This window comes from Falco punctatus (genome assembly GCF_963210335.1).
Source record: "Falco punctatus genome assembly, chromosome: 5".
NCBI classification, from domain to species: domain Eukaryota; kingdom Metazoa; phylum Chordata; class Aves; order Falconiformes; family Falconidae; genus Falco; species Falco punctatus.
In genome coordinates this window covers 71,073,689-71,094,806 of record NC_137584.1, presented here as the reverse complement: position 1 = coordinate 71,094,806, position 21,118 = coordinate 71,073,689, and the positions used below count along the sequence as shown (strand labels likewise).

Sequence of the window (21,118 nt, the reverse complement as noted above, 5' to 3'; positions counted from 1 at the left end):
TGGCTGCTCTGAATGATGGGTACATGGAGATGGTCTCTTGGTCCTTCTTCATAAAACAGATTGAAATGATGGGAGATGGAAGCCTGAAATCAAGAGTTTTCCCCAAGTCTGATCATCCTTACCTTAAAATCCACATCCAACCATCGCAGCTTGGGGCCTAGCTTCACATAAGTGAGTGCATTCATTCAAGGCCCAGGGGTGTCCCCTGGTCAGAGAGGGGAGGCAGGTACCAGTGTTATTCAGCTTTCCAGGTTTCCCAGGTAGCACTGATGAGATTGGTGAGGATTTCAGGAGTGGTGGTTCGCACATCTTTCAGTGTCGCTCCTCCTTTGGGCTGCTGCTTGGCTCCTCTGGATGCTGGCTGGCTTATAAGCAGTGCCTGATGGGTGATTTCTCCCCGAGGTTTTGGGATGCCTCACTCCCTTGTGTGTGTTTTCTCAGACACGGCACTCGGTTGTAAAACATGCAGCAAGGGAAGTGAGGAGTCTAGTTTCAGTGTGTAGCCTGCCACCGTCTCCTTGCAATCCTTTTTTTTTTTTCCTTTCTCCCCCCTTCTGTCTTCCTTGATCTAAAATAAAATCCACTTTAGCAGACAGTGTCAGCCTGTGAAAAAAACTACAGGGTGCTGGGAATACTCCAGCTGGGTTTTTTTTCCCATATCTATATGTATATGTATATATATGTAAAATGAGGTTAGACTGTGATAGTTGAAATAGTGTGTAGCAGATGCAATCTGAAAATTCAGACTTTAGGTCCTTAAACACGTTGTTCCCTGGCTTTCCTGGTGTAAGTGGGACCTATCGGGGCATTTGTGTGATGGTATCTCTACTGAATTTCATTAAGGGTTATATGGAGGAAATTGTGGGAGACATTAAAATACAAATCACCCACCGATTATATGATAGCACTTGCCAGGTGCCAAAAGAGTGGAGAATGAGACACTTTCCTAGGAACAATGACTCTTTTCATTGTTACTGCATTGGGGCTGTGACAGACAAGCAAGGTCTTGTCCATTAGTCCATCATGGCAAGACCATGTCAGGGAGAGTGGCCAGTTGACCATAAGCTGAAATATGTAAAATGACTTTGTCCTGCTTCTTGATTGACCCAAAAGAAGTCAGAAATCAAGTTGGGCAAATTAAATTTTTAACTGATTTCTTCAGGCTGAAATATAGAGCTTTAGTCAAACTACAAGTTCAGGGACTGGGTCTAGCTGGATGAATGGCTGATAGCCACCAAAAAAGAGAAAGTGGAAAAGTTCATTAAGGCTACTTCAGGGAAAATATTTTGACTGCTTATTACATAACAATGTTTGAATGAAAATGAGGTGTTAATGGTTTCATTTCTAATTTAAGATTTTTAGAACTGCTGAAAGTAAAAGCAAAATGTAACCAATTAAAATGCTAGACTGACTTCCTCCCCCTTCCAAAATTTGCGTTGAGGTTTTTTGCTCAGAAAAAAATAATCTGAAATTTGGTCTTCTAGTTAGCCTGGAGATAACCATGGTCTTCCAGTCTGGCCATCTAAATTAAAAATTCAGTTAATTATTCACATGGACTAGGCTTAAACTTGCTCTTTAACTTCAGCGAGAAAAATGTCTCACTGCTGAGTGGTTGTGGATAGCCCTTGAATCAAAGTCTGGTAGCTCACTGCTTCAACAGCAGCAGCCACTGGTGCTCCAGGTGGAGATACCATGGCCGTGGTTTGGTGGTCCACATTAAACGGGTCACGTTAAATGTGGTCACGTTATAGCGTATTTTCAGGATGAACCCCCGAAACATCAGCTTTGATTGCCACCAGCCTTTCTCTGTAGACATCATAGATCACCTAGGAAAGGGGACATGGCTCTGAGCCACTTGTACAAGGAGAAGAACCAGCACTTAAGGGCGTGAATCATCTCATTGCAGACAGCTGAGACCTGGGGGCTCCTTTCTGGGAATTTTGCGGTGGGAGCAGTGCCCTATGCTCATTTTTCTCAAGGCTCACCCAACTTTTGGATGACTTGTTTTTTTTAAACACGGTTCAGCAAAAATGAGATATACTTCTATTTATTTTTCTTCCATAGCCTGTTAAATTTTTAGGTGCCTGGATCCACTTTTCACTCAGTGGCTGACTAACAAAACAGCACCTAACATAAAAGAGTGATTTTTTTTTTTTTTTTTTTTGGCTTGCTTTCCCATACATTTTTGTCTAAATATGTAATAAGTACTCCCTTGATTTCTTCCCATCTCCTCCAGACTGCAAGGCAGAGCAATTGCTGATGGAGCTATGTAAGGGTGCCCCAGTGATGTCCATGGATAGAAAAACCCGACTGGAAACCTTGCACACCTGTAAACCTTGAACACACCAGACTGGTGCTTCCCCAACCACTCTCCAGGCAAAGCTGGAGCCACTGAACACACTGAGAGACCAGAGGCAGAAATCAATACAGACATATTTTTATAATTAAAAAATTGTGCATCTTGACAAACAGCTGGCAGTTATAGCCATCCCTCATTCCACTTGATGCAGAAAATACATGTCTGGAACCCAGACGTCTGATATTTCTAATGACCTCCTAAGACTGTGCTTGTACTAACCTCCTACGTTTGGCTACCAGACAAGAGCCCACAGGCAGGTCCACCCTACAGTCGACTCTAGCTGATCCTAGAGAGAACTGGTCCCTCTCTTCCAAGGCATTATTGTCACTGAAAAGTCATCATTGCTATCTTTTGATCGAAAACGCCTCTGAAAGTCAACATGTGAGACATGAATTGATTTGTATTTTTAGAATTAAAAAAGTAAACAAACAAGAATTTTAATGAGACTTTCTTTTTCAAGATGTCCACGGGGAAATAAGACTATTTCTCTACTAGCAAGCTAAATGGCATCATGACAGGTTGTCTTGTCCAGGGGCCAACTGGCAGTCTGGCCACAACCCAGTTAAACCTTCACCACCTGGGCAGCACAAGACTGAACACCCAGGCATGGCACTGAGTAACTTACTGGTATAGACAGAGCTCCAGCACCCCAAATACCTCCTTCCTTAGCAGAAAGAAAAGATACTCAGTGAGCTTTGAAGTGGAGGGGGAGGCATCACTGAGGGGCTATGTACTATGGGAGACAGAGGACTGAACTCAGCTCCAGGGTCCCTTGCCAGTCCCCATGTGGCTATGAACCCTTCTGTGATGTTCATTTGTTGCTCCAAAGGAGACCTGTGGAGGCAGATGAATTAACTTATCTTATCTTCTCTGCATCGACCTAAGCTCTCTGTGGAAACCCCAAGTCTTGAAGCCTCATTGCATCTTCCCAGGCACGTCAGAATCTCATTGGATTCTGGTTCACGTCACGTTTGGGAGCAAAGAGATGGGTCCACCAATCAACCTCCTGAAAGAGGCATCCTGCGGGCTCACATGCACACACACAACAACTTATGCACACACATAGCTTACAGACACAGTCAGGTACAGGCACATCAACACAGCTACACAGCTTCCAGCTCAGCCTTGGCTTGCATCTCCTGCTTATCCCCAGGGCCTAGGGTAGTGCTGTGTGGAGACAGTCATGTTCACTCAGCTGCAGAGCTCTCTGCTTGGGCATGTGGTGGAGAGCTGAGCTGGGCTAGAGTGATGGGTTGAGAGATTGTACCACTCTGACACGGTCAGAAGTGGTGTTGGCACAGGAAGGAGAGCCTAGAGGCACCCACACTTGCTCTAGACCAACTGCCTTGGGTGCCAGACTGCCACGGCTAGACTTCTTGAGTCCCTGCCCTTGCTGGGCTACACTCTGCCCTCCACACCACGTCACATACAGGCAGGTGTACATCTGTGTGCACTGAAAGGCAAGAAAATATAACATCCATCTGACATACTGCCAAGCAGGGAGGGAATCCCATGTGTTTGCTGCAGGTCCAAAGCTCATCGCAGCAATATTTCTCCTTTTAATTTTATAGTCACGCTTTATGCTCATTATATAAAAGTCCCTCTTCTCCTCTTGAAGTTCCTTTCTCTGATGGATGCGTGTTGCTACAGAGGATCCAGGATTTGCTGGTGCTGCTACTGAGGGAATGTCAGCCTGGGGTGATTTCTCTGATATGGGATGTCTTGGGTGTAAGTCACCTCCTTTGCTTTACTGCTTGTGGGGGTAACCACACGGTGTCTTGTGGTCACTGCTGACAAGAAGATCAGAAACACATATTGCTCTGGGTATGCCTTCTAGGGCACACAGGTGACTTCTGTCCAGCTGTATTCTCTATATAAATGTGTCCATGGTCTGTCCATAATCTATACCACAGGCAAAATCAAGCTAGAGTACACTGGACTCAACAGAGCAAGTCTTCTTCCTTCTTTCACCATTTCTTGGGGCTGCCTACCACAGTCCCTCACCTGCTAGGAGGGTTCCTTTCCACTAGAAATCAGCTTCCCACCAAAAATAGCCCCTTGGACCTTGTGCTTGGGTCAGCAGAGGCTGAAGGTTGATATCCAAGGAGATATCCATGGAGGAGAGTGACTTATTTTCTGATGAGTCGACTCTAGCCTGGGAGGAGGTAAAGGGGAAGGGAAAAGGGATTTTACTTTGCTTTGTGGCTGATCTTTGATGCCCTTCTTTGATTTTTGAGTACAACCAACCACACTGGAGCTGCATCCTCTTAGTTACTGTGGGGGGAAGAGGAGGAGAAAAGACTTTGCAAAGGAGCAGGCTAAGTGCACAGTTGGGTTCAGATGCTCTCCACGCTTCCTCCATGCAGGTCCTGTCTTCTCAACAAGCATCTCTGGGCCATCTCAGTGCCTCACTCTGCTGCTCCACCCTGCCACCAAGACCAGTTGTGGGTTCCCTGTTTGCTCCTGTTCCCTCTGCTCCTTTTTGGCCTCTTTTCACCCAGCCGTCAGGTGGAGAGAGCCCTGGTGCTGCCCAGTCCTCTCTCGCTTTCTCCCCCATCCTTCCTTCTCCTTCCCCCCTTCAACACAGCGAGAACCGGCGGGAGTTGATGTTCATCTTGGTGACTCCAATGAGCTTCAGTGGTGTGGAGAGGCTGAAGGAGCTCATGAGTGGGAAGTCACAGAAGAGGTCGGAGAGCTCATCCCTCTCCTCCAGCTCATATGTGGCATCATTGAGCATGCGCTGGTGCAGGTGGCAGGTCTGCTCGATCTTCAGCTTGTTGATGTCGCTGCGAAGACGCATGAGCTGCCTTGCCAGCTGCTGGTCCTGCAGGCGCATTTCTGCCTGAAACACAAGATGGAGGGTGAGGAGGGAAGAAGATATTGGCAGAGGCACAGCAAATTTGCTCATTGTGCTGCTCTCTGCTAAAGACCGCACCAGATCACTGGAAATGTAACTCATCTAGAGATGCTACGCCATTGCAAATAACTGGGAGGGAGACAGGGGAGTTCCAAGCCAGCAATGCATCCCAGTCAAATGCCCACTCAGGACGGTGAATTTTTAGCATTCAGGAAGGCTGTGCCTGCCCAGGTTTTCAGGAGCACCAGGAAAGTGGAATTAAAGCCAGCCATGCCAAGGCTGTTGGCTTGAGTATACGTCAGGGCAGGCTTCCGAGCCTCCAGCTCAACCTTAAGCAAAGCCCAAATTAATTTTGCTCATAAGGGAGCAGCCACAGGGAGAAGGAGCAATTAGAGGTGGAAAGGACCAATTAAAAGAACCCCAGAGAACCGATCCCCAAATACTTGGCCCAGGTTTCCAGCCTGCATAAATTAGAGCTGTTTCACAACAGTCGGGAACATGAGCCTCCACATCCCCCCTGGCTTATCTCACTGATTTGAACTGGCTCTCAGGATGGGACCTCCATGGTTTCCCACAGGAGAGAGAACAACTATCCCGCAGGCTAATGAGCTAAGTGTTTTGGAGATTTTTTTCTCCCCTGGCGCCTAACTTTGGAAGGTGGAAGATTCAGAAGTGATGAAAGAAAAGAGATTTTTTTATTATTATTCCAACTTATAATTAAGCAGAATATTTATTGCCACAGGATATTGGGGGTGGTGAAGGAAGGAGGTGAACACTTGGTGCAAGAATAAACCTTTGTCTGGGGAACAGAAGCAGGCAGAGCTAGAACAGCAGATGCCAAGAAGACAATTCCCACTTCTCACCCCGCATCCTTCTGCACAGAAAAGCAACAAACCACAAAATCTGCAAAAAAAAAGAAGGTGGCAGGAGAGAAGCCGAACAGCTCTTGGCAAACTTTGTGGCTTAAATCTCTGTAACTGCTGGAAACAAGGAGGGGGCAAAACTGGAAAATAGTTCTGCATCTATTCTGATGTGATGTCCTCCCTCTTTCCCTGCTGTGGTCTACATTGCAGGACACAAATTGGCACTGGAAGGAACCCCTCGGCACCAAGGCTCCTGATTTTGTTTTGTTTGTGTTTTTTTCCTCCCAGTGGCTCCCTGGGTAAGTCCTGCCCTCACCAACTTCTCAGTGCATGATATGATGCCCTGAGTTCACCTCCAGCTGCACCGTAGAGCTGCCCTGACCCCAAACTCATCCTTTACCTCACTCCTTTAGGTTGCCTCACTGGTTTCTTGGCTCCCTGTGGTTTGAACGAGAAGCTCAGGATCAGACCCAGACTACATCTACAGCAATACATTAAACAGCATATCACAACAAAGTCTTCTTTTCTGCTCAATTGTGAGCAAGGTTCTGGAATCCTTTGAGCTGAGGCCAGGTCTTACAGTCCCAAGTGTTTCCCCACGGGCACTCTTCAGGAGTTAACCCAGAAGGATTAACCCTCAGCAAGCATCTGGGCTACAACCCCTTGTCTGGATTTTAACAGCATGGACATGGTTAGATCATACCAGTTTGCTTCCAGGCCTGAAAATGAGCTGTTTAGTTTACAAGTACAGATGTAGCTCTAGGGGTAGTGGGTAAATGTATTCCTGGTCTGGTGGCTCATACATGAAGCTGCAGAAGGGAAGGGAGGAGGGAAAATTCCCCTTGAGAGGCTCCACAGGTGGCCCTGGTATGCCTACATGAGACCTTTCCAATGTCTCATGCATGGGCTGCTGCAACAAGGACATGAACCAGAACAGCTTCAGGGTTGTTCTAGCTTGTGGCATAATCCCTCCTCCTCCAGGCAATGCCTTCAAAGATGCTGGGACCACCCCTTGCAGCATTGCCAGTCTCACAGCAAGGTGAAGCAGCCACCTTAGGAGGCTGAAGGGCTTGGAGGGAAGCCTGGCTCTGCTCCAGCTGTTTTGTGTGCCTGTCAGGAAACCCTTTGCAATGCTGTGCTCAGAGCCTAAGCTGAGACCTGACATGAGTATAATGAAAGTTAATCCAAGCCAAGCAAGGCTTTTCTCAGTCCTGCACCATGGAGGCATCCTGGAGAACCTTGCCTAGTGCTCTCAGCCAGCAACTGTACTCCAGCTCCCTTGCCTGGAGACGATCCAGTCACCTTGGTACCAATCTCTGAGTGAATCTCTCTCTCCTAGGAAATCTTTCTCGAATTGTTGGCAGGGTTGTGCCCATTTACCTGCTTCAAAAAAACACTATTTCCTTGCAGACCTTGCAGCCTGTGCCCCCAAGCAGAGTAATGCCACTCGACAGGTTGTTCTTCTCCCACCTGAGTTGCAATGAAAAAAAATTCATTTTGTTGATATTTTTACCTGTTTCACAACAGAAGCTGCAACTTGAAATTTTATCAGGAAGGCAATCGCGGGCATTATTGAACTGACCCTTGGTTGTTCTGTCTTGTCAGTTTATCAAACTACATAATAAATGTCAGCAACTGCTTTCATTGAATGTTTCAAAGAGTGTGGTACTAAAAAAACCACCACAGCCAAAAAGGGTTTAGAAATTAATTATGAGGCCATTGTAGAGAGGGGTATGAGTTGGAGATTCCTATTTTTCCCTTGAAGCCAGCTTTCCACATTTTAACTGGTTTTTGCTTTCCCTGTCTTTTGAGGAAGCCTTCTTCATTTCATGCAACGTGGAAGACAAAGCCCTCCAGGGCATGTCCTTCAGGTGCTCAATCTCTAGTCACCCTTTTTTCTCCCCACTGGACCTGGTGACCCTGACATTTTCTGAGCCAGCCACATGGCTCACTGGTCCACCTGTAGGGTGGGGGCAACGTGGCATGGGGCAAACCACCCATCTACAGTGATCACCTAGGCTGTGACACCACCTTGGACACAACCTTTTCTGGCTGTGCTCTGGGGCTGAATGGGGAAGCAGGGGTCACCTGCTGGATGTGCGCTACCAGCCAAGGCTTTCCCGGGGGATAAAGCCCTCTTCTGTCCTCCAGGAAAGCAAGGTAGATAGGTGAGGAACAAAGCCTGGCAATGGCTGACTGAAAGGTGATGTGCACAATGAGGAGGTGGCACAGGGGATGAGGGCTGTCATTGCTTGTGCCCCCTTAGGAACCTGCCTCATCTTTCCGAGGGCTTGGGAGCTCCTTGCATGATGACAGGTCCTGTGGAGGTAGGTCGCTGGGGTGACAACTGGGCAGGGAGCAGGGCATGAAAGGCCCCACTGTGGGCAGGAAGGGTGGGCTGCCTTGCAGAACATAGCCTCTCTCTCTTCACGCTCATCACTGGGGTTTGGCTTGAGATGCAAACACCCTCTCCTCCCACCATGTACTTGTCCCATTAAATCCTGCTTTGCTCAAAACCACCCAGAATATTAGCAGAATTTGGGTCAGAATTCAGAAATCCTCATTCTCTTTCCCTTTCCCAGAGGCTCCTCACAAGTACTAGAAACATTCAATCCACCCCATGCTGAGGACCAAACCATCACTAGAAATGATGAATGACCTCCTTTTAAAAGGAGCCCTGTTGGGTCAGCAGAACTCCACAAAGATTTCTGGAGAGAGATAATGGTATTACAGGAGCCAAATCATGTGAAGCCATGGGTTTTCGTTTTACACAGTTTGCCCACAGGGCCAGTCACCACAAAGTAACTTGATGCACCAGTTCATCTGTGTGGGACAACAGCATGATTACAAACACTCTGTGCAATGTCCTGGAGAAACCCACTGGGAGCACCTAGCAGAAGCCATGCTTTTTGCTTCCTTCGAGTCTTACATGCCAAATGAAGGAAAAGCCTTAGATATGTCTTGCTCACACAAATCACTTTGCAACATGCTCTGCCTCTTTCTGCACACCCACCTCCAGCATGTAGGTGGAGATGCTGACAGGAGAGCTGTCTGTCATCTGCATGTTTGGAGCATGCTGTTGGGATGGACAGGCTACTGGTTCAAACTTCCCCGGGTGGGAGAGGGAACCCAACTCAGGTCCCTCCTGGCAGAGGAGCTACTGCAACTGCTAGACTGAATCACAAAGCTGGACCACGAGATCTTATGAACCAAGGAAGGATTTTCTGTTTGGATTAAGCATCAGTCTTCCAGGGATATTTAATATGGGGGAGGGAGAGAAAGCTTTGGATGCATCCCTGCCTGTTGTCCAGTCCAGGCGGCTTAGCCCAAATAGCTAGAAGTAGCTGATGGTGTAGCCCAGACTTGTTTTTAAGTTTGCCTTAACCATATGGTCACAGACCAATGTCCTCATTGCCGGTGGTCCATCTTCTCTCTGCATTGCTATGGGGGCATGTATCAGCAGGGAGCACCACATGGCACGGAGATGTGGACCTCCTTGGGACTTCTTCCCAAAAGAGAAATGACCCATGGACAGAGTCCCAGTCTGTGGTCCATGAAGCTCAGGGTGATGGTCTGTAGAGAAGCAACTGCTCCCATGGGGCTAGTCCTTTTTTATTTCCAAAAGATCAAAACAAAGTTAAATTTAAACCAGTGCTTTCCTAACTGAATGCAGCCACTTGGATTCAAGCACGGAGAAGCGCAGGCCAGTTATTAGACTCTTCCCAAACACTTCAGGGAAGTTGGTTATGTCTATGTTTTTGTTTCAGGCTTCACCTTCAAAGGTGCTCAGATGCCACCTGCCACTCTTAATTTCAGATGTTCACGCCCTTGTGGTGCAACCCGCAGCCCCAAATGAGGTATCTCATCTCCTTCTGCAGTGCCTGGGAGTTACACAACACCAAAGTCCAGGATACTTTTGCCAACTGACACATGCAAAGCCTAATGTGGGTCCCAAATCTCACCCTCCTTCAGCCTTGAGTTCAGTCTGTGTTGACTCCGTCAGAATTAATCTTCCTACTGCCTTTCCTGAGTGAGGTAGTTACCTCTGTTTTTTGTTAAATTAAGGGGTGCTAAAATGCATTCAGGATTGGGAATGGTGTACCTAGGACAAAGCCCACTGCCAGCGGACGAGCTTGGAAGTTTAGCATCTGAGTGAGGTGAACAGTGGGACATCTCAGTGGGCTTACAGAGAAGGGCACAGAATTTCTCAGCTGCATTACCTCTCTGCTGCACACATAAAGCCACAACCACCCCATGAAACTCCCTCTCCTTCCAAAACAGTGTGGCTGCACCCAAACTGCCCCTTGGGGATGTCTGTGATAACTCCTAAACTGTGCCCCAGCTCTAGCAATTTAACGGTAGAGATGACCCTGTTCTGGTGCCTGTGCCTGTGTTCTTTCACTACTTTAAATACCAATACAGATAAATCCTTCACGGACCTGCTACATAGCAGAGAACTTCCAACGCAGGCCACTCTCCATCACCATATCTGTGCGTTAGACTCCTCCTCTTCCTCTTCACCTCCCACGACCACAGAACAATCTGCAATGAGGCTCATGGCAACACCGTTTGGTGCCCATCAGTTTAAGTTCACTTAAGTACTTGCTCAGCCAATATCAGTATCCCAAATGGAGATAATAACAGTCAATATTTAATAATAAATATCTGACCGACAGGACACAGGTGGTTTACAATTTTCCAGGAGAGAGCATCAGGCATTTGTGTCCCTTCTCAATACCCTTTCCTGCATTCTGGCTCACACACCTCAGATTTCAGTGCCAAACGTAGATGAATTTGAATGGAAAACATGTTTTCCTACTGTGACAAAGTCAGAAGTATCCTAAGATGTCCCAGTTCATAGCTTTGTTCTTTAACCACATTTAAGAGGAAAAGGAGTTCGAGGGCTTAATTTTAGGACTTGTAAAACCTGAGAAATTTCAAAACCAAAGAGGAAAGTACAGTCTGACCACTCTGATCCTTGGGTCTGGCTTTACTTTCAGCATCGATGAAAAGCAGCCACACTTGACAGTGCAAAGGCAAATGTGAAGGCAAAGAAAAGGCAGGAGGAGCTGGGGAGGGAAGTGCTCCAGCCCCAGGCAGTTCAGTGCATGCTGAGTGCTGCAATTTGCTCATACACCTACACAGAGCCTCTCAGTGCAAAAACAAGAGCAGGAGTTTTCATGTCAATAAATTAGCTTCTCAGAGCTAGGTTCTCAGCAGGTCCCAGCTGACGTGGCTGGCAGGAGCTCAGTGGGCATATGTCAGTCCTATAAACCACGGCCAGGACTTGATGTGCAGAATCAGGTCCTGGGACAGGTCATGTGGGGTGAAGCAGCAGATGCACAGGAAAGATCTTGGGTTTTTCCTTTGCTTCACTTCTGAATGTGAGGAGCCTGAGCCTGGCTGAAGCTGAACCAGAGCAGACTCTGAAGACACAAATTCTTTGCAGCATTAGATGACGCCTTTTGTGGAAGGGTGATGCTTCAGATTTAATGGGTAACTAATTTTAAAGCTGGGCATTCCTGGGCTATCAATTCATCAGGCAACTAACCCATGACATGTCCTGCTCTGTAGCACCACGGCCAAGGGGAAGTTTGGGCATATACACACTGCTAAATTCACTTTGCTGCCTGTACTGGGTTTGGCTGGAGTAGAGTTAATTCCAAAATTGGGTGGTCCCATACAAATTGCTTGTTGAGAGCAGTCCCCAGCATGTCCAGACTCCTGAAGCTCTGTTTGGCAGGGTACTATCTGGTACAAGCCAAAACCATGCTGGGGCCATGTTGTTGAAATAACCCACCCTGAACGGGCTGGTAGCTGTGGATGAAGGTTGCACCGTGTGGGTGACAGAGCTGCACTCCCTGCATCACTGCATTTCATTCAGCAAGGACATGGATGGCGTACTCCTTCCTGGATAGAAATCTCCACGTTCACAAGCTTTTGCCCTTTTAATGGACAGTTGAATCCTACATACCCTAAAATGACTTCTCATGAAGGACTGTGTAGTGTTAGGGAGAATTCACCCTGCAGAAGAGGATAGCGTGGAAGAGGCAGGTTTCACCCTGGTTATGACTACTGGATCATTTTGGGGTGATCATCAGAAAGCTGCCCGGGATACTCAACACTTGCTTGGGGCAAGGCTGGGTTGTGTGTTGCTCCCAGGTCTGTGGTCTCCTACATTAAATCAGACCAGAGGAATGAATTACCCACTTAGGGTGGCCTTAGCCAAGGTGTGGGGTGCTGGTGTCCCACCTGGCTGCCCCAAGCAGGGTGCTGTCTGAGGGATGCTGCCCTTTCTGGCCTTGGCTACTGCCTTAAATAAATCTGTAAACTCAGACATAACCCTATCCTGCTATGAAGCCTTCCTGACTCCTTTACTATCATAACCTGGGGATAAACAAAGAAAAACACTGGCTGTGTTGGGATGCGTGGCAGCTCATTCCATTTATTTGCAAAGAAACTGGGTTTCACCCTTGAAATGTAATGTGAAATGTATCTTTTTGCTCCAGAATCCTGTGATGCGATGGCCTTGCTGTGTTCTCACTGTGTTGCTGGCAGCTTTTAGCCAACAATAGTGCCTCCAACATAGCTATTTAGCAATGTGGTCAGTCAAATACATCTCTTTCTTTTGGAGAAATTGTTCTAAATTACACAAGTCATGTCCAGATCCAGCAAAGACTGGTATAATTAAGAGGCAGGAAAATGGAAAGTGAGGAACAATTACTGTTTGCTTTGCCTTTTTTCTTCTTTAATTTAAACTTTTAGTTTTTGTCAGATGGTGGTTTATATACCACACCCCAGCCTAAATGGTAGATTTGGACTCTGAGGCAATTTATGGTTCTTCCATCATGGGCAGCAACTGAAAGAACAAACCAAATCTTTTAAAATCCAGGGTTCTGAGAAGGAAAATCTTCTTCTTACTGTCTTTGGGCATCTTGAGATTTGGGGGTTATATCAAGTGCACTGTGAATTTAAGATTGCATCACTGATGCAAGTACAGACTCAGATTCCAGTCTCAGATGTCTCTCTCCAGAGTGCTGGGTGATTTGAGGAGATCAGCTCAAAATAGTCCTGGATTCTTCCTAATCGTCCTGGATTCCTGAAAGCACTGTACCTGCTTTCTGAAAGCCATGGTCTTGAGAAACAGCTCAACCACCAGAACTGTGGCATCCAGAGCCACCACTGCAAATAACTTCTCTAGACATCAATCTATCTGGGTGAATACAGCAAGAGCCACAAAATGTTGACTAATAAATATTATCTGAAGCAAAAGTTGCAGAGAATTTTTGAAAATTGCTATTCATTGTTGTGCATGAGATGTTTTCCTCAAAGATTTTCAGTGTTTATCAGAAGGAAAGCATTTGCACAGGAACATTTTCACAATTGCATCTGAACTGCAAATGATGTCCCGGACCCCTGGGACCCTGTGCCAAATATTGCTGCTATCAAAACACTTGCAAATGCTGGTGGGACTCACAGGTAGACTTCCAGTTAGGCAACAGAAACAAAGCCATGCAACATACGTGGCCGAGTGTGGGCCAAATAATGAAGATTTTTCATTCTAGTGAGGAGAAAGGAAGGATTACTGGGAATTGTGGTCTTTGTGTCTCCTTGCTTGTTAAGAGCACCAGGGCCCATTCTCCAGCCCTGAGAACAGCTGCCCTGATCCTGTCATGTCCATCCTACTGACCTCCCTGTGGCCTCCAGAAAAGATGTGCTGCATCCACGCTTCCTCCTGGGAATTATCCCCAGGCTGTGCTGACTCTTGAGCTGGGGTGGGAACTGCTTGGGTCAGCACTAGTTGGCACAGGTCAGATTTGTGCCAAAGACCATGACAGCAACATGTAAATGATGAATTCCAGCACCTGTGCCCTGGCTCTGAGTATTTTCCCAGCACAAGTGTAGCGTTTTTGCCTTGACTTCCTCTCTGTGAAATTACCAGTTCATAACTACCAGAAATAAACATATGTGTAAGATAGGGCCCAAGGCTGGGATGGGAGGGTGACAGAAATATGGAATAGATTCTAATGAAGCAGGAGATGGACCTGTAATGAATAGATGATAGACCTGTAAGAGCTGGATGAGGAGGGGTCTGAGATTAGGTTCTGGCATCACACATACCGGAGAAAAAGTGAATATTAATGTATTACATGGTCAGAATAAGGGGATCCCACAAGAGTTTGAAACAAAAGGAAGCACTTGGTCTCACCATGCACAAACAGTGCGGGGGGAAGCAGGGTACCACAAGATCTTATAAAGAGTTATGAGTTTAAAAAGAAAGAAAAAGAAGAACGGGGAATTAGGGAAACACTTGGAGGTTAGATCCACTAATGGCTGTTAAATGCAGTGGTCAGCATACAGTGACCCACTGAGGGAGTTCCTAAACCACCAACAGCCACAAGCTGCAAGGGCAGATCCAGGGGATGGATCTAGTCATGCTTCCTTTCTCTGGGCCTGATGAAGCATCCCCTCATGATGCTCATCAGAGAAGTGTCATTACACTGTCAGTGCATATCACATAATACACGTATTCATGGTATGTTCATACCTGCTGAATTCATCTGAGTGTTGAGATATCATTAGAGAAGAAGGGAAGGGGGCAAATTGCTAACAAGTCCTAACCAGCACAAGCAACCATACTTCCTCAGCCTGCTGGATCCCAGCAGGGATGCTGAGACTGGCCCAGCTCCTTCTCTGAGGTTATAGATGCCCTGGCATTCATCTTTTTCCTTACCTGGACTGCTCCTGCCCCTGCCAGCCACAGAAAATGCAATGATTGATTGTTGCCTTTTCATCTGAGGCTGAAGGCAGGTAGGAACAAGGAGTCACTTGTTTCCTCATTCTTTTTTTTTGTTTGTTTGTTTGTTTTCCTCTTGAAAATGTGTGCTATCTAGCAGGGACAGGAAACCACTTACCAATTCCTTCCTAAGCCACGTCAAAGCTTCATCGATGCTCTCGAAGCCACCTATTCTTCCTGATGTAAGAGTCACTTTGTCCTGGGCAGGGCTGCCATTAAGATGCAGCTGCACCTTCCTCAAGGGGACAGTCTCACCCGTGACCTTTTTGGCCTCAGTTGCCTCCTCCTCCTCCTCTCCTGCTGGCTGGGGGCTCTTCCATGCCTGCTCCTCTAACTTTGCCTTCCACTCCAAGTAGGAAGGGCGCCTGGTCTCCAGTCTCAGCTTCTCTGTCAATGCCTTGAGGGTCCTCAGGTGGTCATCAGGAGGAGCAGCACCTCCAGAGCCAGCATCCATGCTGTCCAGTGCCTCTTCTATTTGGATTTTTGGTAGAGACATCCTCTCTGGGAGTCAAAAGGCATAGAGGTGGGCTGCAAAGGACCAGGGATGGGGATGGGAAACCCTCAAGGTCTGACCAGGTATCACGGCGTTCCAAAACACAGTGCCTCAGAGGACAGCCGAGGTGGTAGTGGCTCCCACTCAAGCACCATACCGGCCTTGGATGAACACCTAGAAGAAAAGCATAGGGTTGGTTTCCAGTTTGAGAAGGAAAAGGGAGCAAGAAAAGAGAGGTAGCTCTTGCTGTAGCGGAGAGAGAGGGCTCTGGAAGAGGCACGATGCCAAGGTGCTCCTGGGGAGTGTTACTTCACCTCAGCTATGTGGCTGCTTTTGGGGCAGGAACAGACAGGCTCTAGTTTATAGGAAAGCTCTGGTTACCTACATCTTCTGTCTTAAGGGGCCATGAAAGGGTTGCCAAAGAGGCCAGGAGACATTCACAGACCCCCCAGCTCTGTCTCACACAACCCAATGTCCTCTCCAGACAGCAATGGCTGTTTTTGGCTGTTGGACTGTCTGTGTGTGCCGTTTTGCTATTTCCTGGCTGGCAAACCTACAGCTTTTCTCTTGGACAAAACAGAGGCAGGTGAAGTAAGACAACCCAAACTTCTCCCAAGATGTTGAGCCAAAAGAAGACCTGGAAAAAGTGACCTTCTTTTGTGTGACAGCAGCTGGGGTGATGGCATGGTTTGGGTTCAGATGCCTGTGCTCGGCGAGGCTTGCACTTGTGGTTTCCATCACTGGCCATGTCCAGTCTTCTCACTGGGAATGGTCCCAATGGTCCCCTTGAAAACACCTTGGTGGAGGCCTAGCATAGAGGAGTCAGGACCTTCCTCCCCGCTTCTCCTCCTGCCAGCATGTGTGGACTCAGGAAAGCTGTGCCCAAAGCTGATCTATCAAACCAAAGGACTTGGAGGGACAGAGGACTCAAACTACTCTGCAAGAGTTAAGCTCAGGCAGCTTCTGCATTCATTAGATGGTAGGATCAGATAAGAATCAGATAAGACACTTACTCAAGGTCCTATTTTCATCCATGGCTGAGCTAGGAATAGATCCAGAGTTCTCATCTACACATCAAACACAAAACAAAATACTTTTTTGCCTGCCTGGTAACATGCTCAGAAAGACCGGCCAGGAGTTACACAGCTTTCTAGCTGGATGCACTAAACCACAGCAATATGAGTTACTCAGCCATTCTTTTCCCTGCTATTTGTGCCCACAAAGACGTGTGTAACTCTGAAACCCAGACCATAATTATGTCTCTCAAACCTTTTCAGAAAGAAGATTCAATTTAAAATAAACACCAACAGAGAGCAAGATTTATCCCACAACTGTGCGCAGGCACATGAGCTGAACAAGGAGTTGATAATATACACACAGACAGTCTGAGGGTGGAGAATTAGTCATGTTGTGGTCTTGTTCCTGCTCCTACTTATGTTAATGAGAATTTTACAGTGAGCGGGAGCAAACACAGATACTATATCAGGTTGAAGCCAGCGGCTTTCATGCCTGAAGCACCAATAATTTTCCTCCTTCTCCTGAAAAATAGGTTGTATGGAGGGGAAGCAGAGGGCTGTCCTGTTGAAGAGTCAGGTCCTGTACCAACTCTTGCACGGATGCTCTGCAGAGCTGAGGGCATATCGATGAATTTCACTTGCCTCCAGCTCCAGCCTACCAAAATCAATAAAAGAAAACACCTAATGACTTGAAAGACCTCATCTCTGAGCAATTTTTCTGTCCTTTGAGATGGAGATTGCTAGGGGTGGCCAAAACCAGCAGCCCAATAGTCTGCTGCAGCTCCACGCTGGGCTAGTAGATTTGGGAACCCCCTAGCAAAGATAGTATTTTTGTTGTAAGCTTGACTTTTTCAACTGCCGCAGCTACAAAGCAAAGCCCCTACAAACTCTTTTGTCTTGTGTCTTCAGCATGTATAAAGTCCTCAGGGTGGAAAAAGCCCTTGCTATCTGAGCCCTGGGTAAAGCTTAGCGTTTACAGCATTGGACCACAAAAACGGGACAGCAGTTTGGAGCATCCCCTCTGTCATGACCCTGCTGCCATCTCCCCCTCCCCATCACCAGCCCCTTTGGGGAGGGATTTGATTTTTCTACCCTAAAAACTGCATCGATCCAGCCCATCCTTCACCCCTTCCCTGATGCAATGCAAAACTTTTCATTCACCGTGTAGGGACACCCCCTAAATAGGGGCATCTGTTCCCCAGCCTGTCCAAACTAAAAAATGACAGAAAGAAGCCAACTCTAATTTCCTATCAATATCTTGGACTCGGGTCAAAGACCTGCTGTAGAAAAAGAGATCTGAGAGTGGTAAGCATGTGAAAAATGTCCGTGTATGAGGCTGTAATACAAACCTGTTTGCTGCCTGAGAGCTACCAAGAACAAACCTGGCCTCTGGCTCAAATGAACAGATTCCCAGTCTCTCTGATCCAGGCTCAGTTTCCCCCTGGCTGGCTGGTGCAATGGAATTTAAATGATTAATTCTTGATTTGTCTTTGTTATCACGATTGCCAGGCTCAGAGCATTCAAGCCTAATTAGGGATAACAGGGGTTCGGCACAAAAGTGGGGTGAGGGTCTGCTCCCACCTCACTAAAACCCTTTGCTCAGGGTTTTCCTCCTTCCCTTGCATGAATCCTAGGAATCTTGAAGGCACAGGTCACAGCAGGTCACTGAGACAACAAAACTGTCTTTAATTTCTTTATTGGGTTAGATTTCCATTGAAGAAGTCAACTTAACCCACCTGCCCTGCCAGCTGTCATGCAAAGGGATTATCAGAAGCACACATCCAGGATGGAGAAATAACAGGACTGTGAGACTGGATTGCATGTGAAGTCCTACCACGCCAAGACTCTGTGGAGCTGGCATGCCCTGAGGTTTGACTTTCGCATGGTTACAGGTCAGTAATGCAAATCTTGCTCTTTTCTACACCAGACACACTTTGTGAAGATCATGGGGTGTCCTGTGCTCTAAGAAACCAGGTCCATCAGCACAACCTGGCACCACAAATTCCCGTGGCAGCCATTCCTCCAACCCTGAAGCAGATGCAAAAGGCCTGTCCCCATCACAGACCCTCAGACATCCCTGTGCATGCATTAGAGCAGGGGATCAGGAGGGCCATAAGAACATCCCCTAACAAACAGGTGTGATGGGGTAAGGAGGCAAGGGAAGGTATACAGGGGTGTGAGAAAAGCCTGGTGTTATGGTTCACCATATAAATAAATAACAATAAATTCAGATGCTGCTCACAGTCAAAAGGGAGATTTCACAACATGATGTTAGGCACAGCCTTTTACCCTGTGAGAGTTTTGCATGCCTGAGAAGTTTTATACATCTGTACCTTCTCCATCAGCTCTCTGTGCCCTGGTCAGCTTTGAACATAAGGCATGCACGAAGCAGCATCGTTTGGTGTGTGCTGGTCCAGGGCAAGCACAGGTACAGCCTGTTAAATTCAGGGCTGTAAATAAAGGCACACATTGCTTTGAAAGGTCACATGCTGGGGAGCAAGAGGTCTAGGAGAAGAAAGGAAAAAAAGAAGGCAGAAACACTCAGAATGGAAATGGGAGGGAAATGGCAGATTAAATAAAACAACCAGTCAAGGCAGAGGTGTGGGGGCCAAATTATTCTTCTCCCTTCGCTATTCCTGGTGGACTTCAGCTTACTGTAATATCATTTTTGATTGTAGAGGAGCAGCACTGATTGTAAGAATCTATATTACCCTGCTTGTCTAGTCTCTAAGAAAAAAAGCCTCGGTATGAAAAAAAGCCCACGCTGAGAGAAGCCTTTTTGCAGGATGAAGGTGTGCCCACATAGCCAATGGATGACACTTCTGGCATGGGGTAAACAGGAAAGAGGTAATGCTTCAGCCTGATAATGACCTTCAAAAATCACTTCAGCCCCTTCTATGCCTCAGTTTCCCTCTCACTGAGTAGGCAGGTCATGCAGCTGGCCTTCAGGAAAAAAGCTCTGAAGATCTTCAGAGATGTACAGAATTCACTTGTGGGATCTTCAGGTCTCTCCATCTCACCTGGGTGCCCATGTTCTCACTATAATCAATGCAGGGACACCCTCTATGATCCATGGAGGTCAGGGTATGGTTCCCCTCACCATTTGCAGATGTTTGCTCCAAGGGTTTGCATAGTTGTCACTCTGCGGGCCTTGCAGACACCCCTTGCTCCGACAAAATAAAAGCCTAGAGCAAATTGCCCCTGCTAACATCATCATTGAGCTCTGCAGGTCTCCATGGGTGAGGAGGACCCTGAGCCTGAAACAGTGGGCTGAAGAACTGCTGAAGTGGAGTGAGAGGTGGGTGCAGAGCATGCACACCCCGTGCAGGGAGAGCTGTGTTTGCTTGCCTTCTCTGCACAGCAAAGTGACAGGGATGGGGGGTTTTGGGTGTGGGTGTGGGTGTGGGGGGGGGGGGGGGGTGGCTGACTCCCCTGGAGGTCTGCAGCAGGTTGGCAGGTTGGCAGCCGGGCAGTGAGGAGGAGATGCCTGTGCAAGGGGGTTGCCATAGCAATGGAGTAAGGGAGGACTCTGGCTGCTGCAGGGTGGTGGATGGAGGCTCCCGAGCAAGCATCCTCCGGGGAGTGAGGATGCTGAGGCCCCAGACAGCGGGTGAGGGAATGAGAGACCCATTTGGATCAACACTGCAGCTCCCTGGAGCTGGTGGCTCCCTTTCAGGGAGGCTGCCTGTGAACCGCCCCTTTCCCTATGCCAAAATGACCTCGCTCAGCAGAGGAGCTGCTGTGCTGGGTGGGCTTTGGTGAGCTCTGGCTCTTCATCGCCCTGGAGTCCCCCGACACAGCCCCCCAGGAAGCACAGCTGCAGCATGTGGCTCTGCACAAGGCTCCTACAGAAATGGAGAGCAAATTGCTCCCCTGGCCATCCCACTGAGTCAGAGAAGAGCTGATCTCCCTGGGTTATATTATCCAGCATTTGGCCACCTAATCCCTTTCTGCAGCACCTGAAATCTGCTCTTGCAGAAAATTGATCTGTTTCCCAAAGCCTTTCTTGCCTGTCCCAAAGTGACTTTCAGCCTCCCTCCCCCTAAAAAGAGAAGACTCCAGCAGCCTGGGGACCTGCATAATCCTGAAGCCAGGACTTGCTCCAGGGCAAAGGCTCCTGATGAAATCAGTGCTGTCGGGATCAGGTGCTGCCTGCCTGCTCAGAACGGTCAGGGCAGGATGGAAGGGGGTCTGCCCATGAAAGGCAGGAGGGGTCATGGCAGAGCCCTCAGCACCCACTGGACATAGTGCTCATGGAGACCTCCTGGCCTCACTCTATGGGGCTATGAGCTTGTCCCTTCTCTCAGGGGCAAGATGATGACACTGAAGCAACCAAACTGATCATCACAAGCATGGGCCGGGTTCGTGTCTGGTGACTCTATCTTCAGACCTCCTTGCAGGGTTGCCCATGTTGGCTGTGTCCCTTCACACACACATGGACCTGACTTTCAGCCTAATACACGACAAAAGCCCAGGGAGGAGACCAAGTTTCTGTCCCCAGTTTGATCCAGAATTCAATGTCCTTGCAGGGATTTGGAGAGGTGGTCACAGAGCCGCCCCACACAGCGGGCTGACATAGGGGTACAGCACCCAGCTTAATGGGATCCTGAGTGCACCTGGATATTCCTGCCTGTTCACTCCCATGAACAAACCCCCAGAAGACCTCCCAGACAACTTGGATGCTAAGGTCAGCAGCAGGGAAGCAGCCGTTCCTGCTGCTTCAGCCCTTCGGA

The 21,118-nt window shown here is 47.8% G+C and overlaps 1 protein-coding gene across 2 annotated transcripts in view; it reads right to left on the bottom strand.

Annotated features, from left to right (window-relative positions):
- Positions 1 to 2,421: 2,421 nt before the first annotated feature.
- The window catches only part of FAM167A (family with sequence similarity 167 member A), a 31,620-nt gene continuing 12,923 nt past the window's right edge, over positions 2,422 to 21,118 (bottom strand). Inside the window, exons 2-3 of one of the 2 annotated variants that reach the window (XM_080388638.1) lie at positions 14,995 to 15,543; positions 2,422 to 5,201 (exon numbers count right to left, since the gene is read on the bottom strand). In XM_080388638.1, coding sequence (XP_080244764.1) covers positions 4,938 to 5,201; positions 14,995 to 15,372 — 642 coding nt within the window. In that variant the 5' untranslated portion in view covers positions 15,373 to 15,543 and the 3' untranslated portion in view covers positions 2,422 to 4,937. Of the gene's footprint in view, positions 5,202 to 14,994; positions 19,781 to 21,118 lie in introns of those variants that run through there. The other variant, XM_080388639.1, reaches the window with a different exon arrangement.